A 24,049-nucleotide genomic window follows, 5' to 3' on the forward strand; every position below is an offset into this window, starting at 1 on the left:
AGTTAAAATGGTTATCTCCAATTCTTAGGAGGAAGAAGCCCTCAAAGCACAAAATGACCACTTTGAGCGAGTTGAAGAGAGTTGCAGAGAGAGGGAAAAAAAGAAAAAAAAAAAAAATTCACAATTTTTACCGTCTAACTTTCCTTGGGACTTTTTAGCTATTTTTTTATTTTTTTATTTTTATTGCAACAATGAAATCACTAAATTTCAACTTGCATTTCAATGTAATACTTTTGTCACCTAATTTATCTTCTAACCCTTTATTTTTATAATATTTTTCCTTTTCATGCACAAGTGAAATCCCTAAATATATGTTTGAATGACAAGAAATAACGAGAAAAAATTAATAATTTCAGCCCCAAGAATCACATACTAATAATAAAATTCACGTGAAATCATAGAATTCAATAATCAAATTTTCATTCCTGTCATCGAAACCTAGTCTAAAAGTAAACAAGAGGGTGAAGCAGAGGGACCATTACCAGACTACAAGAACCCAGATGCACAAGAAAATAAAATGAAACATAACAAAAAAATACAATGAAATATATGCCAAAATAAAAAATTAAATTAATTGAATAATTTCCATCAACCAAGTGGTATATCATCCTTTACTGCAACATCCATATATATATATTTTCATTTTTCAGCAATTTTTCCACATTATCAGAATATAAGGTATGATGTGGGGGGTACATGCTACATTATATCAATTCCCTCCCCACAGTGCAAAGTAAAGCAACAAAAATAATTCACACCCCACCTATCCCTACATTAATTTTGTTTTAATACATTATACACACAACAAGATATTTGAAAATCTAGACCTAAAAATAAAAGGAGAAATTTCCCTAGAAATTTTTGTAGCAAACATTCTCAATTAAACAACAATACAACCCCAATGTGAATAGTATAGATTTATCATCATCTTTCGAAGAAATGAAGTAACGTTATACCTACCCTTTTTAATGGGATATTACTAAGTTTGTTGATCAGAGCCACCAGTAGCATCGGCCTCCAAACTCCGCCTCTTCTTCTTTCCCTCTCCATGTCTCGACCTTCTTGGCGCTTCATCCTCACTTTCACTCTCATCATTCCTAAAGCTGTTTCCAGCACCAAATTGATCCTCTTGATTTTTTCCTCCTTGCTGATATTGCGTCTCGTCATCAGCTCCCGAACCACCCATCTCTTGACCCTTGCCTTGATCTGAACCGGCACTGTATCTGTCGTTCTTGTCATTAGCCGGTCCCCTCTGATCCCTCCTAACTGGACGGTTTGAGTGCTGCAACGGTTGTGACGGTGGTGGTGGAAACATTGGCGGCATACCAACCGGCCGACCGGCTCTTGCTGGAGGTGCAGCTCCAATGCCCATCCCACCCATAAAAGGTGCTCGTCCTGGACCCATCATCATCCCAAATCCGCCAGCTGGTGGTCGGCCATGAAACATCATGCCAGATGCGGGACCTGCAAAGTCATTGGGGAATCTTGGACCATACGGAGCAAAAGGGCGTGGGCCCACACCAAAAAGATCGGGCATGGGAAAACCATCGGGCGTGACAGCTCCATATGAAAATCCATCGGCACCCATCATAACAGGGGGAAAGCCCCGCATCCCAGGGAGAGGCCGGGCTCCACGTGCAAAAGGCATATGTGGGGGCCACATCATTCCCCGGCCCCTTCCTCTGCCTTGAGCAGCAGCTGCCCCAAAAGCTTGGCCATAGTTCTCATCCTCTTCCTCGCTTTCTTCCTCTTCCTCCTCCTCATTGTCCTCAAATGGGACAATATCTGGGTTCTCAGCCCCATTGTCCGAATTGATTACTCCCTTTGCTTTTTCCTCCTCACGCTTTGTTTCTGCTGTAACTGAGATTGCCTGCAAAATGAAAAGAAAGAAGCATTGTAAATAGCTTTTGTTATCCGACAAAATTTGAATTTACAGCATGTAATGGTACAATATGATATTCAATATTTTTCCATCTTCGGTATCCAACGTCCAGTTAATGAATCCTACCAAACTTATGCTATAAACTAATAATAACAGCCCCAAATATTCATGAATGAGAAGGGTGATAAAAAATAAGAACGGGATACAAAAACCATAATCACTAAAAAAAATCTTTCGTAATTTTTACAAGCAAGATAACAAGAAGTAGAAAACAGTGTCTTACCCCAAAAATTGTAAACATGAATCATGGAGTGAAAACAGACTTTGTTTTATGGCACAAAGAAAAAGAAATTAAGGACAGAACAAACAATTTGAACCTCATCCCTATCATCATACCCATGTCCAAAAAAGCATTGGCCTGTTAAGATCAGCCCTGCTGGAACTGTTTGTGCAGTCCAATCAATGAGTATTCCAACAATAGTACATTTAACGAGGGGGGAAAAATGGCATGAAACCAATTTCTAATCTCTCACAGCAGTACCAAATCCTGGGTACACCTAGAAAAGTATGTGTAGATTGAATAACAATATTATGAAAGCGAGCCTCTACGATAACAAATTTTGAAAGACCCAAAAACTGCCTCATCAGAAACAGGATCATGTATAACTTCAACTTGTAAAAATCTGAATCAAAGAAGCAAGCCGAGCATTTTTTCCTCATAATCATATCACAAAGGCATCAAGCACACTCATAAGAACTTTGAATCTACTAAAGAGTAAAACTTTAAAAAAGAAGAAGATACATAAACAGGAACAACCTCAAGGTAGAAATAGTCCTCTACATCCAAGCAATCACATCAAAAATTTCAATGCTAGCAAAACAATGTTCTTAACAAATGCCCATAATTTAAATTATCACATGGAACACTGCATAAACGAAAGCGAGCCTCACATTGCTTTAGAATGAATAAAAAAATAGCTAGGATATAATTAGCAGACAATATATTCAAGTTTCCATTATGAGTTGAGAACCTCTTGTGGGGTTCATATGGGCCTATCAGTCAATCAGGACCTGAAGCTCAAAGTCATACAACGCACACTTGAGTAATTGGTTGAAATTCCATTAACCACAGTAGATTCCCACAGAACAATACCACTTCACAAAGCCTAAACGTTTGAAAGGAAAGCCTCACAATCACAAATATAAGAAATAAGGATATGGCAGTACCAGTGTGCCTACATTTGGTGGTTTTAATTCCACTTCCAGACTTTTAATATGCCAACGATTTTAAGTTCTAGACTTCTTTCAATACACTTGCTTGGTGGATAGAGTTTACCCCAGTACAATATTATAAAGCATCAACTGAACCAAGCCCATTAATGAATAGGTTATGAAAACCCAACTCAAAACCAATCTTTTTCATCTAATCATAACCACTTTAAAAATCTCAACCCAAGCAGGTACACTCATGTAGCACAAACATCGACACCTTATAATAGTACAAGCTTCTCCTAGCAGACCTCATAGATCCCATAATTCAATTGCAGATTATATTTCAGCTTTCATTGTTGCAGGCACCACTCCTTGCCACATCTACTGCACTAGGTAGAGCGTGTTAGGCATAAGCAAAAGATGGATAGAAGGAAGAGGGCAAGGGAGGCACTTTCCCTTGTTTGGTAGAATAGATGAGAGAATGGGAGGGAAAAGAGAGGAAAGAAATCCACCCGGTAAATCCAATCTACCCAGAATTAAGTGAAGACAGGAGAGAAAGAACTTCTCAATTCTTAAAATGTGAGTTTGCCCTCTTAAGCTTTTGGTTTTTTCCCCTTAAAATAAGGGCAGAATTATAGAACAAAATTAAACCCATTCTTTTCACTCAACCAAAATATAATGAGGAACCACACAATGCATTCCCTAGGGATGCTTCTTCCATCTCTCCTTTCCCTTCTTCCTACTTGCTAGCCCTTGAAACAAACATAGCATTAGACTCTTCCATAGCAATTCAAGTCAAAAAGAAAAATATGTGATCATAAACTGAAAACTGATGGTCATTCCTCCAGATAGAGGTTACTTTTATATGGTCAGAAGCAAGGACACACTCTTTTCCACTGTAGGTGAGGCACATGGTCCCTTATTATTTTTCATGAACGGAATGCAGTACTGTCTTGCTTGAAGGCAATTTTTGTGTTAATCAAATGCCACTAATCTCTTCCATCAGTTATTCTTAACTGCTCTGTGCAGCTACTCTCCTTCTTGCACTCACTTTTAGATGATCCCACTTGGGGCCACAGTATATTGGAAAAGAAAAGCCATTGGTATGTGTGAAAGGCATCAGCTAAATTGTTCAATAGATGTGATTCTAAGATACATTTGGTAATAAACTAGACAAATATTTGAAGCCTAGAACAGAATATTTCAATAGCAAGATATCTAAGTAATGAAAATCACGTAAGAGAGTTATTGGGATAGAATTAGAATATGTTAGGTAAATCTAGAAATCAGCATCCAGCATTCTACAAGAAATCAGCAAGCAGCAGGGTTTTAAAGGACTAGTCACAAAAGTCACCTTTTAAATTGAACCAAAGAATCTTCACTAACAAAGCTCCAAGAAAAAAAGTTTGCAAACATCTTTGCAAGAATATTACCTAGCTATATGCTATAAACAATGCTGATTATGAGAATCTCAAGCCTGCTTTAAATTCTTCTTATGAAACTTACGTGAGATACTAAAACTAATATTTTCTAAGGTGAAAATAAAGCTATAAACATCAACCATTGCTGCCACCACGAATCTGCAATTTTATTTGGCCACAACATATTGTAATCAGGTCCAAGGATAGCCGGCTAATTAATTTACTAGACACACCGAATCAATACACGTCAGTTTCTAGTTTCTGACAACTGAATAGTATAAAATTACTACAGCTGCACACATTACTCCCAAAACCATCATCTCTGCAAATGAATTCAAAAAACCACCAGGTAGCTCAGATCCTTAAAATGATTGACAAATTCAAGAAGACGGGTACAAAGTCCAATAACAAGAAGCTCAAGTAGATGACTCTTGGGGAAAGGGTGGGCGGGTCTAAAGGGAAAACAAGGAAAGCAAGAAATGTAAAAGAGGAGATATGAGCGAATCAGTTTGAAATGTCGTACTATAATTAATCAAAATCATGTTGAAATTGAGCCATCTTGAGCTTCAACACAGAGATAGACTGGAATATTTTGAGCTACAAAGAAAATCCCATATATTATCAATTCTCAAGCAAAGGTGGTCCATGCATCCTGTTTGAACATGATGGGGATTGCAGAATAGATGCATATATTTTCAGTTTCTTTGGACAACTCAAATCAAAATATATATTTTCCAGTAAATAGCATCGGCTCCTCTTTGAGCAAAAGTAAATACTCTGAGGGCAGGAAAAAAATATACCATGAGTTCACTATCTGGCTCAAGGTAGAGCAAGGAAGCCAACTGCTCACCAACAGAAGGCTCTAGCTCCTGGCAATCTCTGCTAATCTGCAATTATATGAAGAAAACCGATTATAGTTAAAAGCTGATTGGAGGCCATCAAATGATTTTGGCTACAGACTGCAGAATTACAAGAACCAGAAAGACCAAAGAACATGTGGCATTTGAATACGAGATAGAAGTGTGTTGAATGGTCAATATGAATCAGAAAAAAAAAAACTCATTTCAGTGCTAGAACTTGAATCTTGCAAAATTATAAATTCTCCATGCAAGCTCAATTTTTATTTATTGGCAAATTTAAATGGGAAGGAGAACAATAACACAACAGGAAATTAACAATGTCAAGTAATCAAAATAGACTTAAGGCCGAAATTAGTACCTTCACCGGTAGGTTCTCATTATATGGATTCCTCAAAAGACGAGTTTTGTGGAACGACAATTCACAGAGCTGCATGTAAGAAATTGCAATTTAGTAATTTAGTTATACCATCAGAATGATCATATGATTTACAACACCAATAACTTACAGATGCATTTAAAAAATGAATGGTTCATTATGTTTTCTAGAAAATCATTCAATTTGATTAAGAAGGGGGAAGGGTAAAGAAGAAAAAAGGAAATAAGTCCCCTAGGCTAACAAAAAATAAATAGATGAAAAAAAAAAAACGAAAAAATTCACCAAACTATGTTGGATAGCATCAGTGATCAAATAAATAAAAGCAAAGGATTTTCAGTCCTTCGCTCTAACTAGCTGAGCTACCTGTTTTGAATAGCGCCCTACCTTACAACCCCAAGGGGTTGGCTTGGCAGCAAGGCCTTGGGTTTTGGGGGTGTGCTCCCTCCAAGATTCAGGACCGAAACCTTTTAGGTGCTAACAATTCCTTGGGGCCATCGGATAGGGGAAAACCTTTGAATTAACCGTGGTGCACTTGCGGGAAACTCCTTGCTGAGGGCCTATGCACCCCCCAGGGATTAGTCGGACTTTGATCTAGACATCCTTAGTGCCAATAAAAAAAAAATAGCACCCTACCTAACAACTTGATTAGTAATGGAAAAGCAAGCCTTTTACTATAAAAAAAAAAAAAAAAAAAAAAAAGTTAAGGATTTTTTGTCTGTTCGTCAAGCTTTCGAGCACCTCTTTCAACTGCTGCCTAATCCCCTAACATGCTCAAGAACCGAGAGCTGACTAGGGACTACCACAGGGAGCTTGCTTATAAAATGATGATAGGCAGGCCGGTCAAACAAAAACTACGTGCAACAGGCTCTCCGCTCCTAGTCACTAAGTAGTGCTATTCTGTTCTCCAGGGAACTGATTCCACAAAGAGGTTCTATCTCACATAATTTTGCCTACCCTTTCCACTTCTGTGTCGAAGGAAATAGGATTTACACCCTTGGTACAATCTTTTGGTATGTCGATTTAGCAAACCAATGCCTTAAGCCACTCAGCCATACCTCCAAGTTGTTGATCGGAATGGAATTTGATGGGCTGAGTTTGGTTGGTTGCCCAGAGGACTATTTAATTGAATCAACCACATAAGCTATACTCGAATCAACCACGTAAGCTGTAGTGCACTAACGCGTACTCTGCGTCTATGAGCGAGACTCTATCCAAATCTAAGGCTTGTTGGGTGATGCCTTATTTTCTATGAACAACCCACCACTAAATGACGAACTCGGCTAGTTTTTGCCTCCAACGTGACAAGGAGAGAACACACAGTCAAGCCTCTTACTATAGAGAAGGCATTAGCACCCCTCATTGAAAACTCAAGGAAAGTCTAACCGATACCAAAAACAAAGACCACAAAACATGGGAAAATATTTATGTTTCTCTTTCCACCTTCGCAAGAAATATATATGACAAGGTTCTTAAATATCTTTATTTTTAGTTTTTTGATAAGTAACTTACATTTGAAAGAACAGTGTTAGAATTTCCCATCTTTAACTTCACCTACCTCCACTTCACCACACACTCCACTTCACCTAACCCACTATCACCTCCACTACACCTACTACCACATTTTCTTCTATATATAGATTGTATAGGAATTGTAATTTATCAATCTTGTAACACATCAAGATATAAATCAATAATACATATATTTTTACATGATATCAGAGCGGGTTTAGAACCTAATATTTTCGCTTCCCCGGCGGGCGGCAACCTCACCTTAGCCGCCCGCCGGACCTCAACCTAGTCCACTTGTTTTCTTTTTTTTGTTTTACACATACCTTCTTCCATAATTGAGCTCTTCTCTGCCTTTACAATGGCTGCCAACGAAGACCAAGAGTGCAGAGGGAAATTTTGTTGTGGTTGCTACAGTTGTAGATGTCCAAAGATCGTGAGTTGTCGTGATTGAATCTTCCGAACCATTTGCACAAGTGGAGTTGGGATCATCTGGCTTTGATCTTTTATTCTGAGCCAAAGAGAGTGGTTCTGCGTCAGCTGTACACGGTAAAGGACAATCATCTGACCTTTCCCTCTTGCAAACAAATGACCCGTTTTGAGAACTATTTGGAAGCTCAGTTCGACACAGAGGTGCCTTGATGGAATAAGTGTGAGCATCCTGCTCAAGCTCATCCCGGCGGCCAGCTCACCACCACCACCGACGTCGCGCACTCCCCCGGCTTCCCAGAAGGAATCCTCGGCTTGGACCTACTGGCAAAGTGCCGAAACCAATCCCTCAAATTCGGCACCGAGATCTTCACCGAAACCGTGACGAAAGTCGATTTCTCCACTCGTCCCTTCAAGGTCTTCGCCGATTCCAAGGCCGTCCTCGCCGATTCGGCGATCGTCGCCACCGGTGCCGTCGCGAAACGGTTGAACTTCCCCAGCGCCGAAGACGGTCCCGGAGGGTTCTCGAACAAGGGTTCTTCCACGAGATGTGTTTCTTCTCTCTGGCGTTTTGATGGTGTTTCCGACGTCATGGAGAGAGAAATAACATAGAAGGGTGAATGGGGAGAAGGCTTGTTGTGTTTTTTAAAAGAATGGATGAGCTGATTGATGTTGGTACATGGGCAAGTGGACACACGTGAAGGTAGCAGATTTTGGAATCTCATGCTTGGAACCGCTCTTTGCCTTTGGTACCAAAACAGTGTTCTCTCTCTCTTGTTTGGAGATGGTGAAGCAGAGCACATGGTTTTGTCCCCCTCTTTTGCTTTATTTTATTTGGAAGTCATGAGTACTAGACAAAGCTACACGTAAACAAGTACACCACCGCCCTCAACATTATCTTTATTTATTTTATTTTATCTTCTTTTTTTTATTAAAAAAAAAAAAAAAAAAAAAGACACAATCACGTTCTTTCTCACTTTTCTTTTAATATATATATATATTTATATTTTTTTTTTATTATAATATTTTTTTCCTATCTCTCTGTTTATTTTATTTTCTTTTTCCTACAACTCGTCAGTGAGTATACCCAAATATTTTTCTCTATTTTCTTTATCCGTTGTTTTATTTTATTTTATTTTTATTCTTAAACAAAACCACCACAACAAATAACACCACAAACATTCCACACACTTGTCATTTTTTTATGCCGGGGATCAATCCCGATCACCATTTTACATAAAAAAAAAAAAAAAAAAAAAAAAAACCAACAACACAAATCGAAACAGTGGGATTTTTCATCTCTACTCTGCCGCCGGTCTTTTCTTCTTGCCTCCGTCCTGGGCAGTCCTTGACAGTGTTGCCTCCGTGTTTCCTACTCCACTGGGCACGATCACTACTCCCTGCTCCTCCACTGCAGCATATGGAGGACCTCCAAATCGGAACATCACATTGGCCTTCCGCTTCAGCTCCTTGTTTTCTGCCCTTAGCACGCTTATCTCTGCTCGTGCATCCTTATACATGCGTTGGAGCAGAGCCAGCTGGGAGTTTAAATGCTGCACCTCATTTGTCCTACTCTGCAGCCGGTTCGACAGGTTTGTGACCGCCGTCATGCTTTCCACACATGCCTTCAGAGTATACTGATTGGCCTCCACATCCGACTGCACTGCCATTCTTTGCTCCACAGACCGCATCGGAAAGTTCAGCGGAGTAAACTCCGGGGCACTCGGTTGAGGTTCCAGTGCCACCGCTCCAGTTCTCTCTCTTGTTGACTCGTTGAGGTCGGGAAAGAGGGTGAGCAGACTCCGGGAAGACGAGGCCATTTTCTGGGCAACAGAGTGTTACAGAATATCTCTCGTTACAGAGTATTACAGACTATCTCTCTCGGCACAAGGAACTCTCTTTCTCAGCAACACGAAGGATTTTTCAGAGGTTTCTCTCAGTTTTTTCTCTGCCTCAGCCTCTGCCTTCGTCTTGGTTATATAGCCAAGGCAGCCACGCGTATCGCGCGCCACTTGCCACCAGACGACAAACAGGCACGCCAACCAAGGCCCTCACGTGCCTCGCCATCATGTCCGGCACACCTTTTGATGAATTGGGCACGCCTTTTGATGGCACGCCTTTTTGACAACTTTGGGCACACCTTTTGAGGGTGCAACTTTTTCAGGGGTCCGACAAGACTCTGTAAACTGTCCCGACATTGATTCCGGTTAGCTCCTTCATGGGTCCGACAAGACTCTGTAAACTGTCCCGACATTGATTCCGGTTAGTTTCTACAAGGGTCCGACAAGACTCTGTAAACTGTCCCGACATTGATTCCGGTTAGTTTCTACAACGGTCCGACATGACCCCGTAAACTGTCTTCTACAACGGTCCGACATGACCCCATAAACTGTCTTCTACATCGGTCTGACACCACCATACAGTGTCCTCTACAACGTTATGACACCCCCATACAGTGTCCTCTACAACGTTATGACACCACCATCCAGTGTCTTCACCAACGGTCTGACACGACCATACAGTGTCTCCTATCCTTTTTTATTTTTATGTATTTTCTTGTTTTGTTACTCTCTCCAAACTCAAGTTGGTTAGTTTCTCTCCTCCTTGAGTTTGCGGGGGGCTGTTAGAATTTCCCATCTTTAACTTCACCTACCTCCACTTCACCACACACTCCACTTCACCTAACCCACTATCACCTCCACTACACCTACTACCACATTTTCTTCTATATATAGATTGTATAGGAATTGTAATTTATCAATCTTGTAACACATCAAGATATAAATCAATAATACATATATTTTTACAAACAGATACAGCAAAGATCATTTGGTAATCTAAAGAAACTCCAAATATATGCTGAAAGGAATAGTGAACTAAACCAATTCCACATAACTACCACACAAAATAGATTTTTCAAAAGATGCAAGTGTTTGACTAAGAAAGGACCGAAAAATTCAAATCACAAATAAAATGGAATAAACAATTCTTGAATCCGAGTTTTCTTATCTATGAGAGCTGGGCAAGAGGAGGTTGCTCAACAAAGGTAAAAAAAGCATGGAAAGCAGCACCTTTGTGTCTGATGTGGTGCATTTGGAGGGAAAGAAATCAGCACATTTGATGATGTAGAGAAAAGATATATACTCTTATAATGGCACTGTTACACTGTTTTCATTTATAGTGGAGTTATCGTTTGTTGATGTTGTAAAGTTTCTTTTTTTTTCTCCTAGTATCTTGTGCCCCTTTTTTGGCAACTTTAGAGAAATTATTTGCTTAGAAAAAAATCCTAGTTTTCTGATTGTGAGCAATCAGTTTGCATGTATGCTTATCATAGAAACCCAATTTGAGAATTTACTAGAAAAAACACATAATAATATTCCGTGAGATAAAGCCACCCAACAACGAAAAAGACGTAAAGATACCAAATTCCATTAACTAGTAATCCATAAATTAAACCTGATTCATTTTTCTCACCTATCTCTGACAGTAATCCATAACACGATAAGAACATATGATGGTAACACTTGAGTGAATGACAAACTTAATATGGTAACAGATTCAGGACAAGAAACACCATGTGGTGTTGACTACTAAATAAATTCTAAAATCTAATAAACATGATAATTAAAATAACGTACCTTTAACCATTTGACAGAGAAATTCCGCCCATAATGAGCACTTCCATGTGCATACTTCCAGTTCCCTCCACCAACAGAGCCACCAATTTTAGATGTCATTTTTGCACAACCCTAGCAAATCATTGACAGATTCATACTCAATATCTCTCATAAAGAAAAAGGTAATACTTTGCCTTATGCAATAGAATTCCTTTAAAACCTAGTAAGCTGTGTACTGTATAGAACCTGTTTACAGAGAACCACAATAGTCCAGACTGCAATTTGCACAACTACAGGATACTAAACCCAAATCCTACCTGGAAATGTCGAGTCCGGTTGACTGAAAAGATCAAGATAACGTTTTCCACAGAGTCAAAAGCCTCATTCAGTTTAGCCTCATTGCTCCGTTGAGTTGCCCATACTCCTTGTTCTACCGATAATTCCAAATTTTCACGATTGCAACTTTTGACAATAAAATACCTATAGTTCATGTATGAAATGGAAGTAGATTAGAAAGAAATTCTTAGAGAAAGCAATATAAAAGAACAGGAGATGATATGTATAGGAGATATATTATAAGTAATGCAGCCTGAAAATTCCATACGTAGGACAGACAGATAGACAAGGCTAGATTGTTTACAGTCAAAATACTTCTAAAATTTCAAATAAATACCCACCAGGAACAATGGCTTTTAACTTCTTACCCTGACATTAATATCTGAATCAACACAACCCTCATGTATCGTGGCCTCAGATTGATTATAGGACACCAATGCAGGTACGTTAATGGCAGATTGCAGATTAGCATTAAGATAATGACAATTCAGGACACAAAAATTTCGAATTTGAATCAACTTAAACTTAGCTACAACGCTGAGAAAGATATCAAGTCTGCTTGAAACTTTCTTAGACAGGAAACTAACAAAAATTGCAGAAACGTCAGTGGATGCAAATGAGTATTGTTTCCCAACCTAATTTATTCATCAGAATGTAGTCCCAAAACTAATAAATCATCTACCAAATGAGAAGCCAATATATTGTTGTCTTTTTGGTCCTTTAAATTCTTGCTAAACACGCTTTAAAAGCTATTTTTTCAGCTTTATTGAGTAAATTTGTCGCTTCTTTTTGAATGCACTGAAAAACTCAATGCACTCGTATCTAGGTGAAGGGTAATTTAACTATATAAGCAAGGCTTGGAATATGGAAAAATCTAGCTAAGCCCAATAAATAAATATGGCTACTGCTTAGACATGCCCCAACTAATGAAGGGTACCTAGACTCTAAGCCTAAGCAACTCAATACATAAAGTTCTCTTCCTCAAAGGTCACAAATAGTAGCACATGTATAATCATCTTAAGGAATGGTTGGTAGTCATCAGGTCAAAGGTGTTTGATTGTTGCTTACAAGATATACTGGAGATGGACAGGCCTCTTCTTAATAATAGTAGGAAATTTATTGAACATTCAACAGAAGAAATAGAAGAAGAGGATGAAAATCGTTATTGATATAATAGATAAAAAAATATATGTATAAATATAGTACTTAAAAAGAAAAAAGAAAACCAAAAAAAAAAGAGGGGAAAGATATAGGACAGGACAAAGAGAAATCATTAGCTAAGGTAATAAAAGGGAAGTTCAGAAAGAAAAGATCCACAGGATACACAAGGGAAAACTCCACAAAATTGAGACACTGCAAAACCAAAGAACTATTACTTCTGCTGCATCCAATGAGGACTACACTTTACCAAATGTGAACCTATTCCATTAAATTTCTCCCCAACATGCCAAGCTTTTGAATCTTCAAAGTAAGGCAAGAAACACATGTGAACCTTTAAGAAAAAAAGTATACCTATGAAACATGGTTTATTGTTTTGGATAGTTACTGTCCAAAAAGTATATGTTATTTTAAAATGATCTCTATTATAGAATAAGAATGCAAAAACAACTTCCTGATAAGTGAGCAAAAAGAGCATTAAGAAAAGAAAAAAAAAAAAAAAAAAAAAGAACACACAAATTAAAAAATAATAATGACAGAAATACAACTTATCCCTATTCGCTGGACAACTATAGAAGCAACAGAAAATCTTTAAGCATGCATGGTTTCGAATTAGCAAACCTCACCTCTCCACTTCTATGTCCCAAATATCAAAAATGACAGGCACCCATGGACGCAATAACAGAGAATAATAAAAAAATTTTTGACTAAGGCAATCTTCAAAGGATTGAAGGGTCATCTGCATTTCACAATCTGCACACAGATCTCATAGGATCAATCAAGTGGATTAAAAATACACCAACTAATTAAAAATGATTAATCATGCAGAAACCTTCCCATTATTGAAGGATCTTCCCAACCAGAAAATTGAATTAACAAGAAACTCCTATGGTGGCCTCACTCCTTGCTCCGGATTGTCTGAGTGCCCCTGCCCCCGCTCCCACTCCCAACCTTAAAACTCTTCTATAGGGCCCTCACTTCCCCCACTACCACTTGGTGCAGCCATGGTTCTTCCTAGATTACCAATTAACCAATTATAAGTCAAAACATCATCCCAATAATGCTCATTGTATAAACATGCTATTCCTCATGATTTCTCATTATATAGCATGCATATGTCAACAATCTTATAGAATTAGCCATTCAGTCTAGCACGCATTAATCAGTCACAGAAACACTTGCCAAAATCTCTGTTCAATATTTTAAAAAAAGCCCCGAAAAGGGACTGCAACCATGGGTGATTTATTGTGATATATTGTTCAATATCCCATATTTCCTCTATAAGAAAAAGCAAAATTAAAATAAAACATATGCATATGTATCACTGTACATTATATTGTGCAATATATATGCTATAATTATAATTCTTGTTATGTTATGTGTTATTTCCCTATAGGTATTTTAGTGCTTTGAGTAATATTAACATAAATATGATGGAATGAGGGAGAGAACCCTAAGTTACTCTCCTCTTTTATCTTGGATAATTCCCTCTACTTCTCCTGACATCTTTTACTTCCTTCTTATTCTACTTTCGTATAAATCCCCTAAGCAAAGGTTGTTAAGTGTGTGTTTATTGGTTACTCTGCAACATGAAACAGGGATAAAGCTAAAGGTAACGTGTCGTGCCCGACATCATGTCAAACTCCAACACGACACGACACGACACTCGCTGGATACTTCCCAACACTTAAAGACACACATGAAACAAATTACAAGTTTGAATAAAATAACTTAGAATTCAATAATAAAATGAAAATTGTGAATTTATACCTATTCTCCTCCTTTAGGCTTTAAAAATTATTATTATTTATTTAAATATTTATATGATATAATAATTATTTATCCTTATATATGACATATAATAAATATATAAAATTATATATTTTGCATGTGTATCCCATGTGTCGTGTCTTATACTTTTTGAAAATTTACACGCCCGTGCTTCTTAGAGAACAAGTGTTATGACCCCTGACCCACAAGGTATTTGTTAGCATAGATGTTACATTTAGGGAGTCTGAGTAATTTATTTTTTTTGCTTTGTCCAGAACATCTCTTCGGAGGAAGATACATAGTTAGGAAGAGATGTTGATGCCAAAACTTGGTTCTTCATTTGTTGGATAAGGAAAATACAAAGACATTCCAAACGTCAAAAAGATCACACAACTTGTGATCCACCTTGTCAATCATCATCTCCGGCCCTAGTTCCAAAACCTCCAGGTTCAATTGATGATAAACAGTCCACCTCAAGCTATTTTACCTTCCTAGGAGGGAATCTGGTTACTTAGAATAGTAAAAAGCAGGTTGTAGTTGCTAGATCTAGTATAGAAATTGAGTATAAAAGCTAGACTCATGGCATTTGTGAACTTATATGAAGGATTTGGGGTTACATGGTGTTAGTCCTGCGAAGATATATCGTGATAACAAACAATGTGATAGAACAAAACATATGTTTCGAAATTGACAGACACTTCATTAAGGAGAAGTTGAGCAAGGATTTAATTTGTATGCCCTTTGTGAGATTTGAAGACTAGCTAGTTGATGTGTTTACTAAAGACTTAGTAGTTAAGTTTTCTCATCCTGTTGTGTGTAAGTTGGGCATGAGAGAACTTGAGGGGGTGCGTTATGTTATGTGTTATTTCCTTTATGGGGATTTTTGTCCTTTAAGCACTATTAATATAAATATGATAGAATGAGGGAGAGAACCCTAAGTTACTCTCTTTTCTTTTTACTCATTGTTTTCTCTACTTCTGTTGAAATCTTTTACTTCCTTCTTATTCTTCTTATGTGTAAATCTAACTATTTTCAACACACATCAATATGTCAGTTCTCAACTTATTCAATATCTGACAACTGCAAAGGTGATGTCAGGGAATAAAAACACGTAAAAAACCAAAGCAAATGAGGCATGGTTGTCAGACTCATCATCTGCTTTATCCACAAACATAAAAGAAATGAAAAATAAAAACTAGTGCAGCCAACATAACTTAAAAACAAATTTTAAAACTCATTTAATTGCTCACGAGCTGGACTAATGGACTATTGGATATAAAACAAAAAGTACTACAAAAATATTAAAAGCTCAGGAAAATCTCTTGCAAAGTATTAAAAAAAAAATGGCAGTAAGTAGAACTTTAAAAGTATAAACCCTAAGCATGTTAAATGCAACAAGGGGATTGAAAAGGTACCAGTTTTGCAAATCAGAGCTTTACAAGACAGCTTCCATGTAGAAGGCAGGAAACTCAATGCACAATACACATCAGAGACGAGAATTACACTAAACAAAACAGGTTCACTCCTGCTTAGTGTTTACATCAAAATTTTGGGCATGAACTGCGAGAAGGTAAGCCACCAAGGCTGCACCCTGCCCAACTTTACTTAAAACTCTTTAAATGCAAACTTCAAGCCATCAGCCTAACCTGCGCACTAATTATTGGCTCTTTGGGATACAAAAACCAGAAAATATGGCTGAATTGAAAAAATGTCTAAATTATAGTGGAGACTTGCTTTTCGTAGATTTAAGAAGCAAAAAAGAAAAAGAGATCCTTAAAGTAACATTATGTAGAAGCATGTTCTTTCTCCGAAAACCTTGCAGTCCATCTGACTAGCTTCAATGCAATTCACTTTACCATCGCTAAATTTGTTTTTCTTCTCAAAAAATAAATAAAAACAAAAGTGCTATGTCTACCATGATTAAACAAGGCAATACTGTGATTATGCAATTTCTTTCTTGCTTGTCCAAGCAAAAAACAAGAATGGAATAGAAAAAAATGGACCAAAACAAATTCATACATCAATAAGTAAGTCAATAGTACAAATTAAATAAGTCGAAACAACTATGTCTACTACTGTGGGCTTAAAAAAAATCAATTACAGCTGACGCATGAGGATAGCCCTCTTTGAAAAAATGTCCACGTTTTGAGTACAAGAAGTAATTACATGACCTGATTAAAAACCTTAGAACTCTGAACACACCTAGATATTCCTTGAGGCAGGGGTGTAGAAGATTTATTCCCTTGATTTTGCTGGCCATTTGGAAAATTTTGTATTTGAGTCTGGCCGACCTGTTGTTGGGACTGTTGAACTTGTTGCTGCAGCTGCATATTGGGGGATTCTGTTGTTGAAGATTTTGCAGCTGTGGCTTGATTGGCAGCATTTGGACCTTGTGGAAACTGCGGTTTTTCTGTTTGTTGAGGATAATTAGAATTCCGGTTTTGAAAGAACCGGTTAGAGTTGCCATAATTGTAAGAAGTCATCTGCTGAATCTTCTGAAGGACTTCTTCCACAGGAGGGGGAGGTCCAGGCAGTTTCGCATGCCTATAGCGGCAATCAGGACCATTTGGACAAAATCCCAACTTGTACCTGCGACAACAAAACTATAGCATCAGAATCATGTACATGCTCTTACTCGAATGAAGTAAAAAATTTCTCAAACTAATAAGAAAGCAGTAAAAAATCCTCTGGATTGCAACATATGCATAACATTTTCTCTCCTTTTTTTTTATAATCAGGGATCCAGGTAAATACAACTAATCCTGAGACCCACGCAAAGCGCACCCTTTACACGAGTCAGGCAAATCTCGGGCTACACCGGCGGGCATGGCCCCAAAGGGATTGATAAGTGAATAACATATAAATCATGATGCTAGGTGAATAAGACTCAAGTTGAATTCAAGATGATCACTCAAAACTAACAACTTAATAAACAAATTAGCAAATCAACTTAAACCAACCAGTAGTTGAGAGAGAGATAGAGAGACAAACCAAGCAATAAGAGAAAGAATGCAGCGAGTAAAGAAGTTACAGTTAACAAAGCCCTCGAACACCACATAGGGTGAAGGGCTAAAGTGCCCATTCCTTATTTATTAATGATATCCAGCAAAAACCTATTACCATTGAATATTACTTGAGTAACATGTAGGGTGAAGGTTTATAGAGCCCATTCCTTATGTTGGTGTAAATGACGTCACTTTTTTACTTTTCCAATAATGCCCTTCCCATGTAGTAACTGTCACCCTTTCCACCCAAAAACCGTTAAAATGCCTTTTCTCCTTTATCAAACCATCCAAAACTGGTAATTAGTTTCCCTCAATCATCAAACTATCTAAAGGTTTAAATATAAAATGCAAATGTTGTGTTTGCACCCACCGTTAGTTTATTATTAATTTCCAGCAAAAATAGATTCACATAGAACGGAATGAAGTGGCATTGAATACGAGTGGGAATGGAATATAAGGTTGAATGGAACGCCCATTCTCATTCCATTATTTGGTTACTAACATGGCATGATGTAGGAATAGAATAAGGATTCTCATTGTCATGTTTAGTTATGTCTATTAAACTGATAGAATGGAATGAATCTTTTTTATAGAACTAGTAACAACCAAATTAAACACTCGTAATCAATGATAGTGTAGGTGATTGTGGAAGTGGTGCTGGTGGTCGTGATGGGGTGGCAATGGTGGGGGTGGTTGTAGTTGTTGGTGGTAGGGTGAGGATAGTGGCTGTGGTGGTGGTGGTATGAGTTATATATAATAAAATATTTTTATGTCACGTGACTGTTAATGTGTCAGTTTTTGTTTAACTTTAAACATAAGTTAGCTTTTGGAGTAAATTGGAAAAAACTTGTATCATGTAGGAGCCAAAGTGGTGGGGAGGGAGGGAACTTTAAGGGCCAAAGTGAGAAAATGACCAAACATAAAAAAGGCAAAGTGTAATTTATCCCAAAAAAATAAGAATTTCATGAAAAAATTATAAAATTATCTTCTAATGATGTAGAGTTTTTCATTAATATCAATATATATATATATATATATTTACATTCCACGAAAACAATATTTTCCCAAAGTTTTTCACAATTACTACAACAAAAAAAACTATTATTTCCAAATCTCAACACAAAATCCAAAGGTTAATCAAATGCATTCTGGTAATCAAATTTTTTTCACAAACCAATATACAAAACAATCAATTAGAGAACAAGTATGCAATTAAAATGAAGAATGAACATCATCTAATAAAGGGTATTAGGGTTAGGTAGGGTTAGGTAGGAGTTGTGTGGGCTAGATTGTAGGTGAATTAATAATTTTTAAACGACATACGAACCAACCCGTCAATTTTATCATCTAACCGTCTAACCCAACCCAACCCACTAAACCTTCTCAAACTGCGTTAATCAATGTGGTTCAACAACACAAATTGATGAATTTATTTTTTTTTTTTTTGCACACCTCTCTGGTACGCTTTCATTAATTAAAAATGGAACAAATGATGTAAAAGGTGGTAAGAAGTTTGTGGTATAATATATTTGCAGGTTAGGAGGATCGCTAATAGAATTGCAGTGGTTTGAGATAAAAGGGTGTTGAAATGTAATGATAGGTTGATGGGAGGATTATGTCTCTTGCCCATTTTCTTCTATGGTTGATGAGTTTTGTTGGATGCTTTCCAGATGTATGACCCTTGTTTGGATGATCCTAGGAAAGGGTCATTGGGTGGATTTGAGGGAGGTTCAAGGTAGGTGGGGGAAGCCTCAGTGCATAAATTCCCAATTTAGCCACATGGATGCACTCGTATTTCTTCAATTGACTTTATAGAATACTATTGAGCTGATTAACTTGCTGTTGACAGAATTGAGACTTACTTAAGAGGAATAGCAGAGAAAGTCCTCCCTTCTCGAGGATCAACAGATTCTTGGTGCCTTCAGAATGGGAGGCACATTTCTTTTCACTTTGTCCATTGGCTCTTCCTCGACTAGTTCTAGATTATGCACCTCTTTTGTTGGATTGTGGGGGGATATCTTTAAACCAATCCAGAATATGAACCATAAAAGAAAAGACCTATTGAACCGATCATAGGAATACCAGTTTCAGTACCTATTAGCCAAAGAGGAATCCTTCCAGTAGAGTGAATGGATCAATTGATAAAGTAAAGAATTGGTAAGATCTTAGATATCCTAGATTTGTTCTTGTTATGAATAACGAAGCTAATTTGAAGGCCTAGCTAGAACAAAAGGGACGAGCTCCCCTCTATACCCCTCTTGTAAGCTTCAATCTAGACCCGCATCGATGATCCGAACCATCTTCCTCGTAGGCCTTGCAGTAAAAGTTCTCTATGCAAAAAATTAGTTTTATTTTATCAGACAACTATAAACATGTGAATAAATTGTATTTTGTTATATAAAATAGATGGCTTAAGTTACAATCATATTTGTCATTCATTTTATAAAACAAAATGTGATTTGTTCTTATATTTATAGATGTCTAATGAAGCTAAAAAATGATCTTTATTGCGGGACCTACTAGATAGACGGTTTGGATTATTGATGCAGGTCCGAATTGTGGCCCACAAGAGGGATCTGGAGGGGTATGAAGAGATGAAAGTATGAAAGGGAGCTCATCCCAAAATGAGAGAGCGTTTGGGAACTTAGCTTTCCAAAAGGCTAGTGTTGCGCATAATCAAGCAGATTGATGGTAAAGAAGTTGAATACGCATAAATGAAAATGAGGGACTTCTTAAAAATGCTTAAGAAGAGTTGGGCTGTATTATTCTTGTAGAAGATATAAGGGGTGGTTTGGGATGATTTAAATAAGTGTACTTTTTGACTTTTTATGAAATATGGGTTGAGTATGAGTTGACTTTGAAGTAATGTGTTAGAGAGGTGATGTGACTTAAATAAGATGATGTGACTTAAATAAGATGATGTGACTTAGGGATTGTCTGGAATGTCCTAAATAAGTGCACTTTTTGGACTAAAAAGTTGAGAAAAAAAATATAGTTGTTTGGGTTAACTTTTTGACTTTTTATGGAAAAATGTGTATTAAAAAATTGTATAAATTAGTGTGTAGGGAAAAATTAAGATTGAGAGTTGTGCAGCCGTACTTTTTGACTTTTGGTGAATAGTGATAACTTTTTAACTTTTTGAGTAACTTTTTGACTAACTTTTTGACTTTTTGGATAACTTTTTGGGCACCTGCCAAACTTGGCTTTAAATAGGACTGTGACTTTTTGACTTTTTTAGAATATGCCAAACAAGGTCTAAGTTGGAGAGAGAAAGTCAGGTCCCTCTAGCTTAAGGGTATCGAAACACAAAATTCTTCAGCGGACAGTTAATGCTCACAAAAAATCTAAACATATTGGGAGTAAAGTGACTAAGGCATCATTTGGGAACAAATTATTTTGGTATTTTTTTTGGCCTTTAATAAAAAGATATGTAGAAAAGTAGATAGAGTGATGTGACAATTTATAGTGACTTTTTGGCTAAGATATAAGGTTGCCAAACGAGGCCTGAGAATTTTGAAACTAAAAAAGAGGAGGCCTTTCAGAGGGGCATTGTCAGCTTTTATGAGTCTTTACAAGTAACCGCAGGAAAGTAGTTCTATGTTCAATAGATTGCATTTTTCTTCCATTTTCTATGAAGCTTGGACTTGGCTCGAAAAGCCCTTTTTGGCTGAAGAGGTCGTGGAAGCTTTGAAGAAATGCAATAGGTACAAAGTGCCTGACCCATATGGTAAGACAATGGCTTTTATTCAGTCAGTTGGGGCAGTGGTCAAACATCATCTTACATGGACTCAGGTAGTCCAATTCATCCAACTCCTGTATCCAAGGACTCAAGGAAACAACAAAAATTCATTTCATATTAATATTTCTTTTATTTTCTAGGTAAAATGGTATTGGTGTCATATAGCATTTTACGAATGTTCTTGCCAAGAAGAGATGCTTCAATGTTAGAATGCATCACACTATTGATGACCTTGGAATCATCTGCAATAAATGATCTTTGATCTTCTTGCAAAAACAGTGCTCTTCAATGGTTCTTTATGCCACTTCTACCTCTGGAAGCTTTGCCTTTGTGGTTAATGTACACAATTTTATTCATCAAATCCATGGGCAGATTAGACTGGATTTAAAACCCACTTGTAATTTTCTCATTCAAACAACCCAGATTTCCTAAAATTAACCACAAAAAATAAAATAAAATCAAAGCAATTCACAAAAGACCCAGATTTCAAATCAGCACTATCCTAAAATTAACTAGCAAAATCAAAGAAATTCACAACCTAAAAAAACCTATATTTTTCTTCTTCTTCTTCTTCTCAATCACAGCAAATGACATATCAAATCAAACACATCAATCAATTATCAATTAACCAAAAATACAAAAGAGAAAAACATACATATTGCACTCCTTGATATCCTCATTGGTGTGCTTGTACACACAATCCTGCTCTCGGCACTCTCCATAAAGCCGAAAGAACCGGCACACCGGCATCCGAGACTTGTCATACTGGTGGAGGAACCCGCAGGCGTCGCCCTTCATACAAAGGCTCCGGAGCCAGTGCCGGCACACCGTCTGCCGGAAGCTCCGCCTTCCCGCGGGGTTTCCCTGCGGCGGTTCTGCCGCGGCAGGGGACGCGGAGGCGTTGTTTGATGCTCCACCGCCGGCGACGGCGTCGGATTGGACTACCGGTACGGATGCGGTGGGGTTAGCTGGACCTACGTCGAGGCCGCCCTCGAAATCGAAGCTCAGACCTCCTTCTCCGTCGTCCATCGATATATGTCTGTGTTCAATATGATGTATATATATATATATATATAGAGAGAGAGAGAGAGAGAGAGAGAGAGAGAGGGAGAGTGTTAGACCTGAGGAGGAAGAAAGAGAGGTTTTAAGGGGAAAGGGCAGAGAGAGAGGCGTTTGGACACAGGATTTGGTAACATATGGGAATTGGAATTGGAATTGGAATTGGAATTGATTAGTACAAAAAAAATTGTTTGGTATCCATTTTTGTTGTTGATAAAATAAAATAATATTAGCGGGTGACCATTAAGAATAAAAAAATAATAAAAAGATTAATATTATAATATATATTAAGTGATATGAGTTTTCTTATTTTAAATCTATTTTACACACTTCTTTGTATAATTTTTTATTATAAAATAAAAAATATTATCAAGTGACATAAAGGTTATGTTTGATTCACAAGATTAATAGTGAAGTATTAAGAATCCTATTAAATTAGTGTGGTATTCACTATCCAATTGGATTAATAATCTCACCCCTACCTCATTACTAATAATCCTACAAATTTGTTTGATTAATTATCAATTGGATTAATAATCTTAAACTAAAATATTAAAACAAATATAGGATAATTGGGCCAACGGATTAATAATTTCAATCCCATGCTCTAATCCATCCAATCAAACATGGCCAAAGAGAATAAAATTTTACTACACCAATTAAAACCTTCACTTAATAATAACATATAAATATAATATAATATATAACAATAATAGAGAATTTTAAAAATGAGCCGAAGCAAAAAAAAAAAAGGCCAAAATATCACATTAGGAAGTGAAGCTCGTCTATTAGAATTCTTAATTTAGAACTCTTAAATATAAGTATATAGAATATATATAAATAAATAATAGTTTATAAAAGAAAAAATTATAAAATTTTGTAAAAAAAAAAACAAGAAAGCATTTTTCACTTGTTCATATTTGTATTCGTATAGTTTACTCATTTCCTTCCGCCACTACCTACAACCTACAACCAATCGCCACAGCTGGCAACTCCCTGCAAACACCGTGAGTGCCCCACCGTCAACTAGGAAAAATCCACTCTGATAACTACCCTTTTAGGACACCTCATTCACTTAATATATCAAATATTTATAAAATGATAAAGAGACTACTTTTAAAGTGAATTGTAAAAATAGATTATTCAGTTTTTTTTTTATCTTATGTTTGATTTTAATTGATACATGTAATTTGTAAGTAACTATAAGTATTAATTTACTTGTAAGTTCAATGTGATCTTTTATTGAGAAGATTACTCAGCATCAAATTTTAAAAAATAGAAAGAAAAAAAATACTTATGAGGCTAATTTTAATTATTTTTATTATTATTATAAGATTAAGAGATAAGAAAGAGGAACAAAAAGTCAAATCTCATGACTTAACCTTTCACAATGTGAGGTTTTAATGCTTTCATACAAGTGATGGACCTTGTTGAACTTATGAATTGAATGGGAGGATGAAATTATAATTTGATTTGGGAGGATGGATTGAGAAAATTAAAATTTCATAAGGAGTAAACAAAATCAATGATATCAATGAAATAATTGGAGGTGTTTGGGCCATAACAATGTAAAATTTAAAATCAATCCGATAATTGTAACTTTTTTTTCTTTTTCTTAGATCAAACCTTTAAGAAAGGGAATAAAGTCCATTTGAAGCACAAGGTTCAAGTGGTAGTAC

General features: G+C 36.9%; 1 protein-coding gene across 1 annotated transcript; it reads right to left on the reverse strand.

Annotated features, from left to right (window-relative positions):
- Positions 1-610: 610 nt before the first annotated feature.
- Positions 611-22,502, reverse strand: CPSF30 (cleavage and polyadenylation specificity factor 30). Its single transcript, XM_082886295.1, has 7 exons — positions 21,967-22,502; positions 16,770-17,156; positions 11,621-11,783; positions 11,325-11,435; positions 5,734-5,802; positions 5,316-5,402; positions 611-1,870 (listed from the first exon to the last, which is right to left on the reverse strand). The coding sequence occupies exons 1-7, from the start codon at positions 22,338-22,340 to the stop codon at positions 980-982; spliced, it is 2,082 nt and encodes a 693-aa protein (XP_082742421.1). The 5' UTR covers positions 22,341-22,502; the 3' UTR covers positions 611-979.
- Between the last annotated feature and the right edge of the window lie 1,547 nt (positions 22,503-24,049).

The sequence above is a fragment of the Camellia sinensis genome, chromosome 9 (assembly GCF_055761805.1).
Source record: "Camellia sinensis isolate YWXY chromosome 9, ASM5576180v1, whole genome shotgun sequence".
Classification (NCBI taxonomy): Eukaryota; Viridiplantae; Streptophyta; class Magnoliopsida; order Ericales; family Theaceae; genus Camellia; species Camellia sinensis.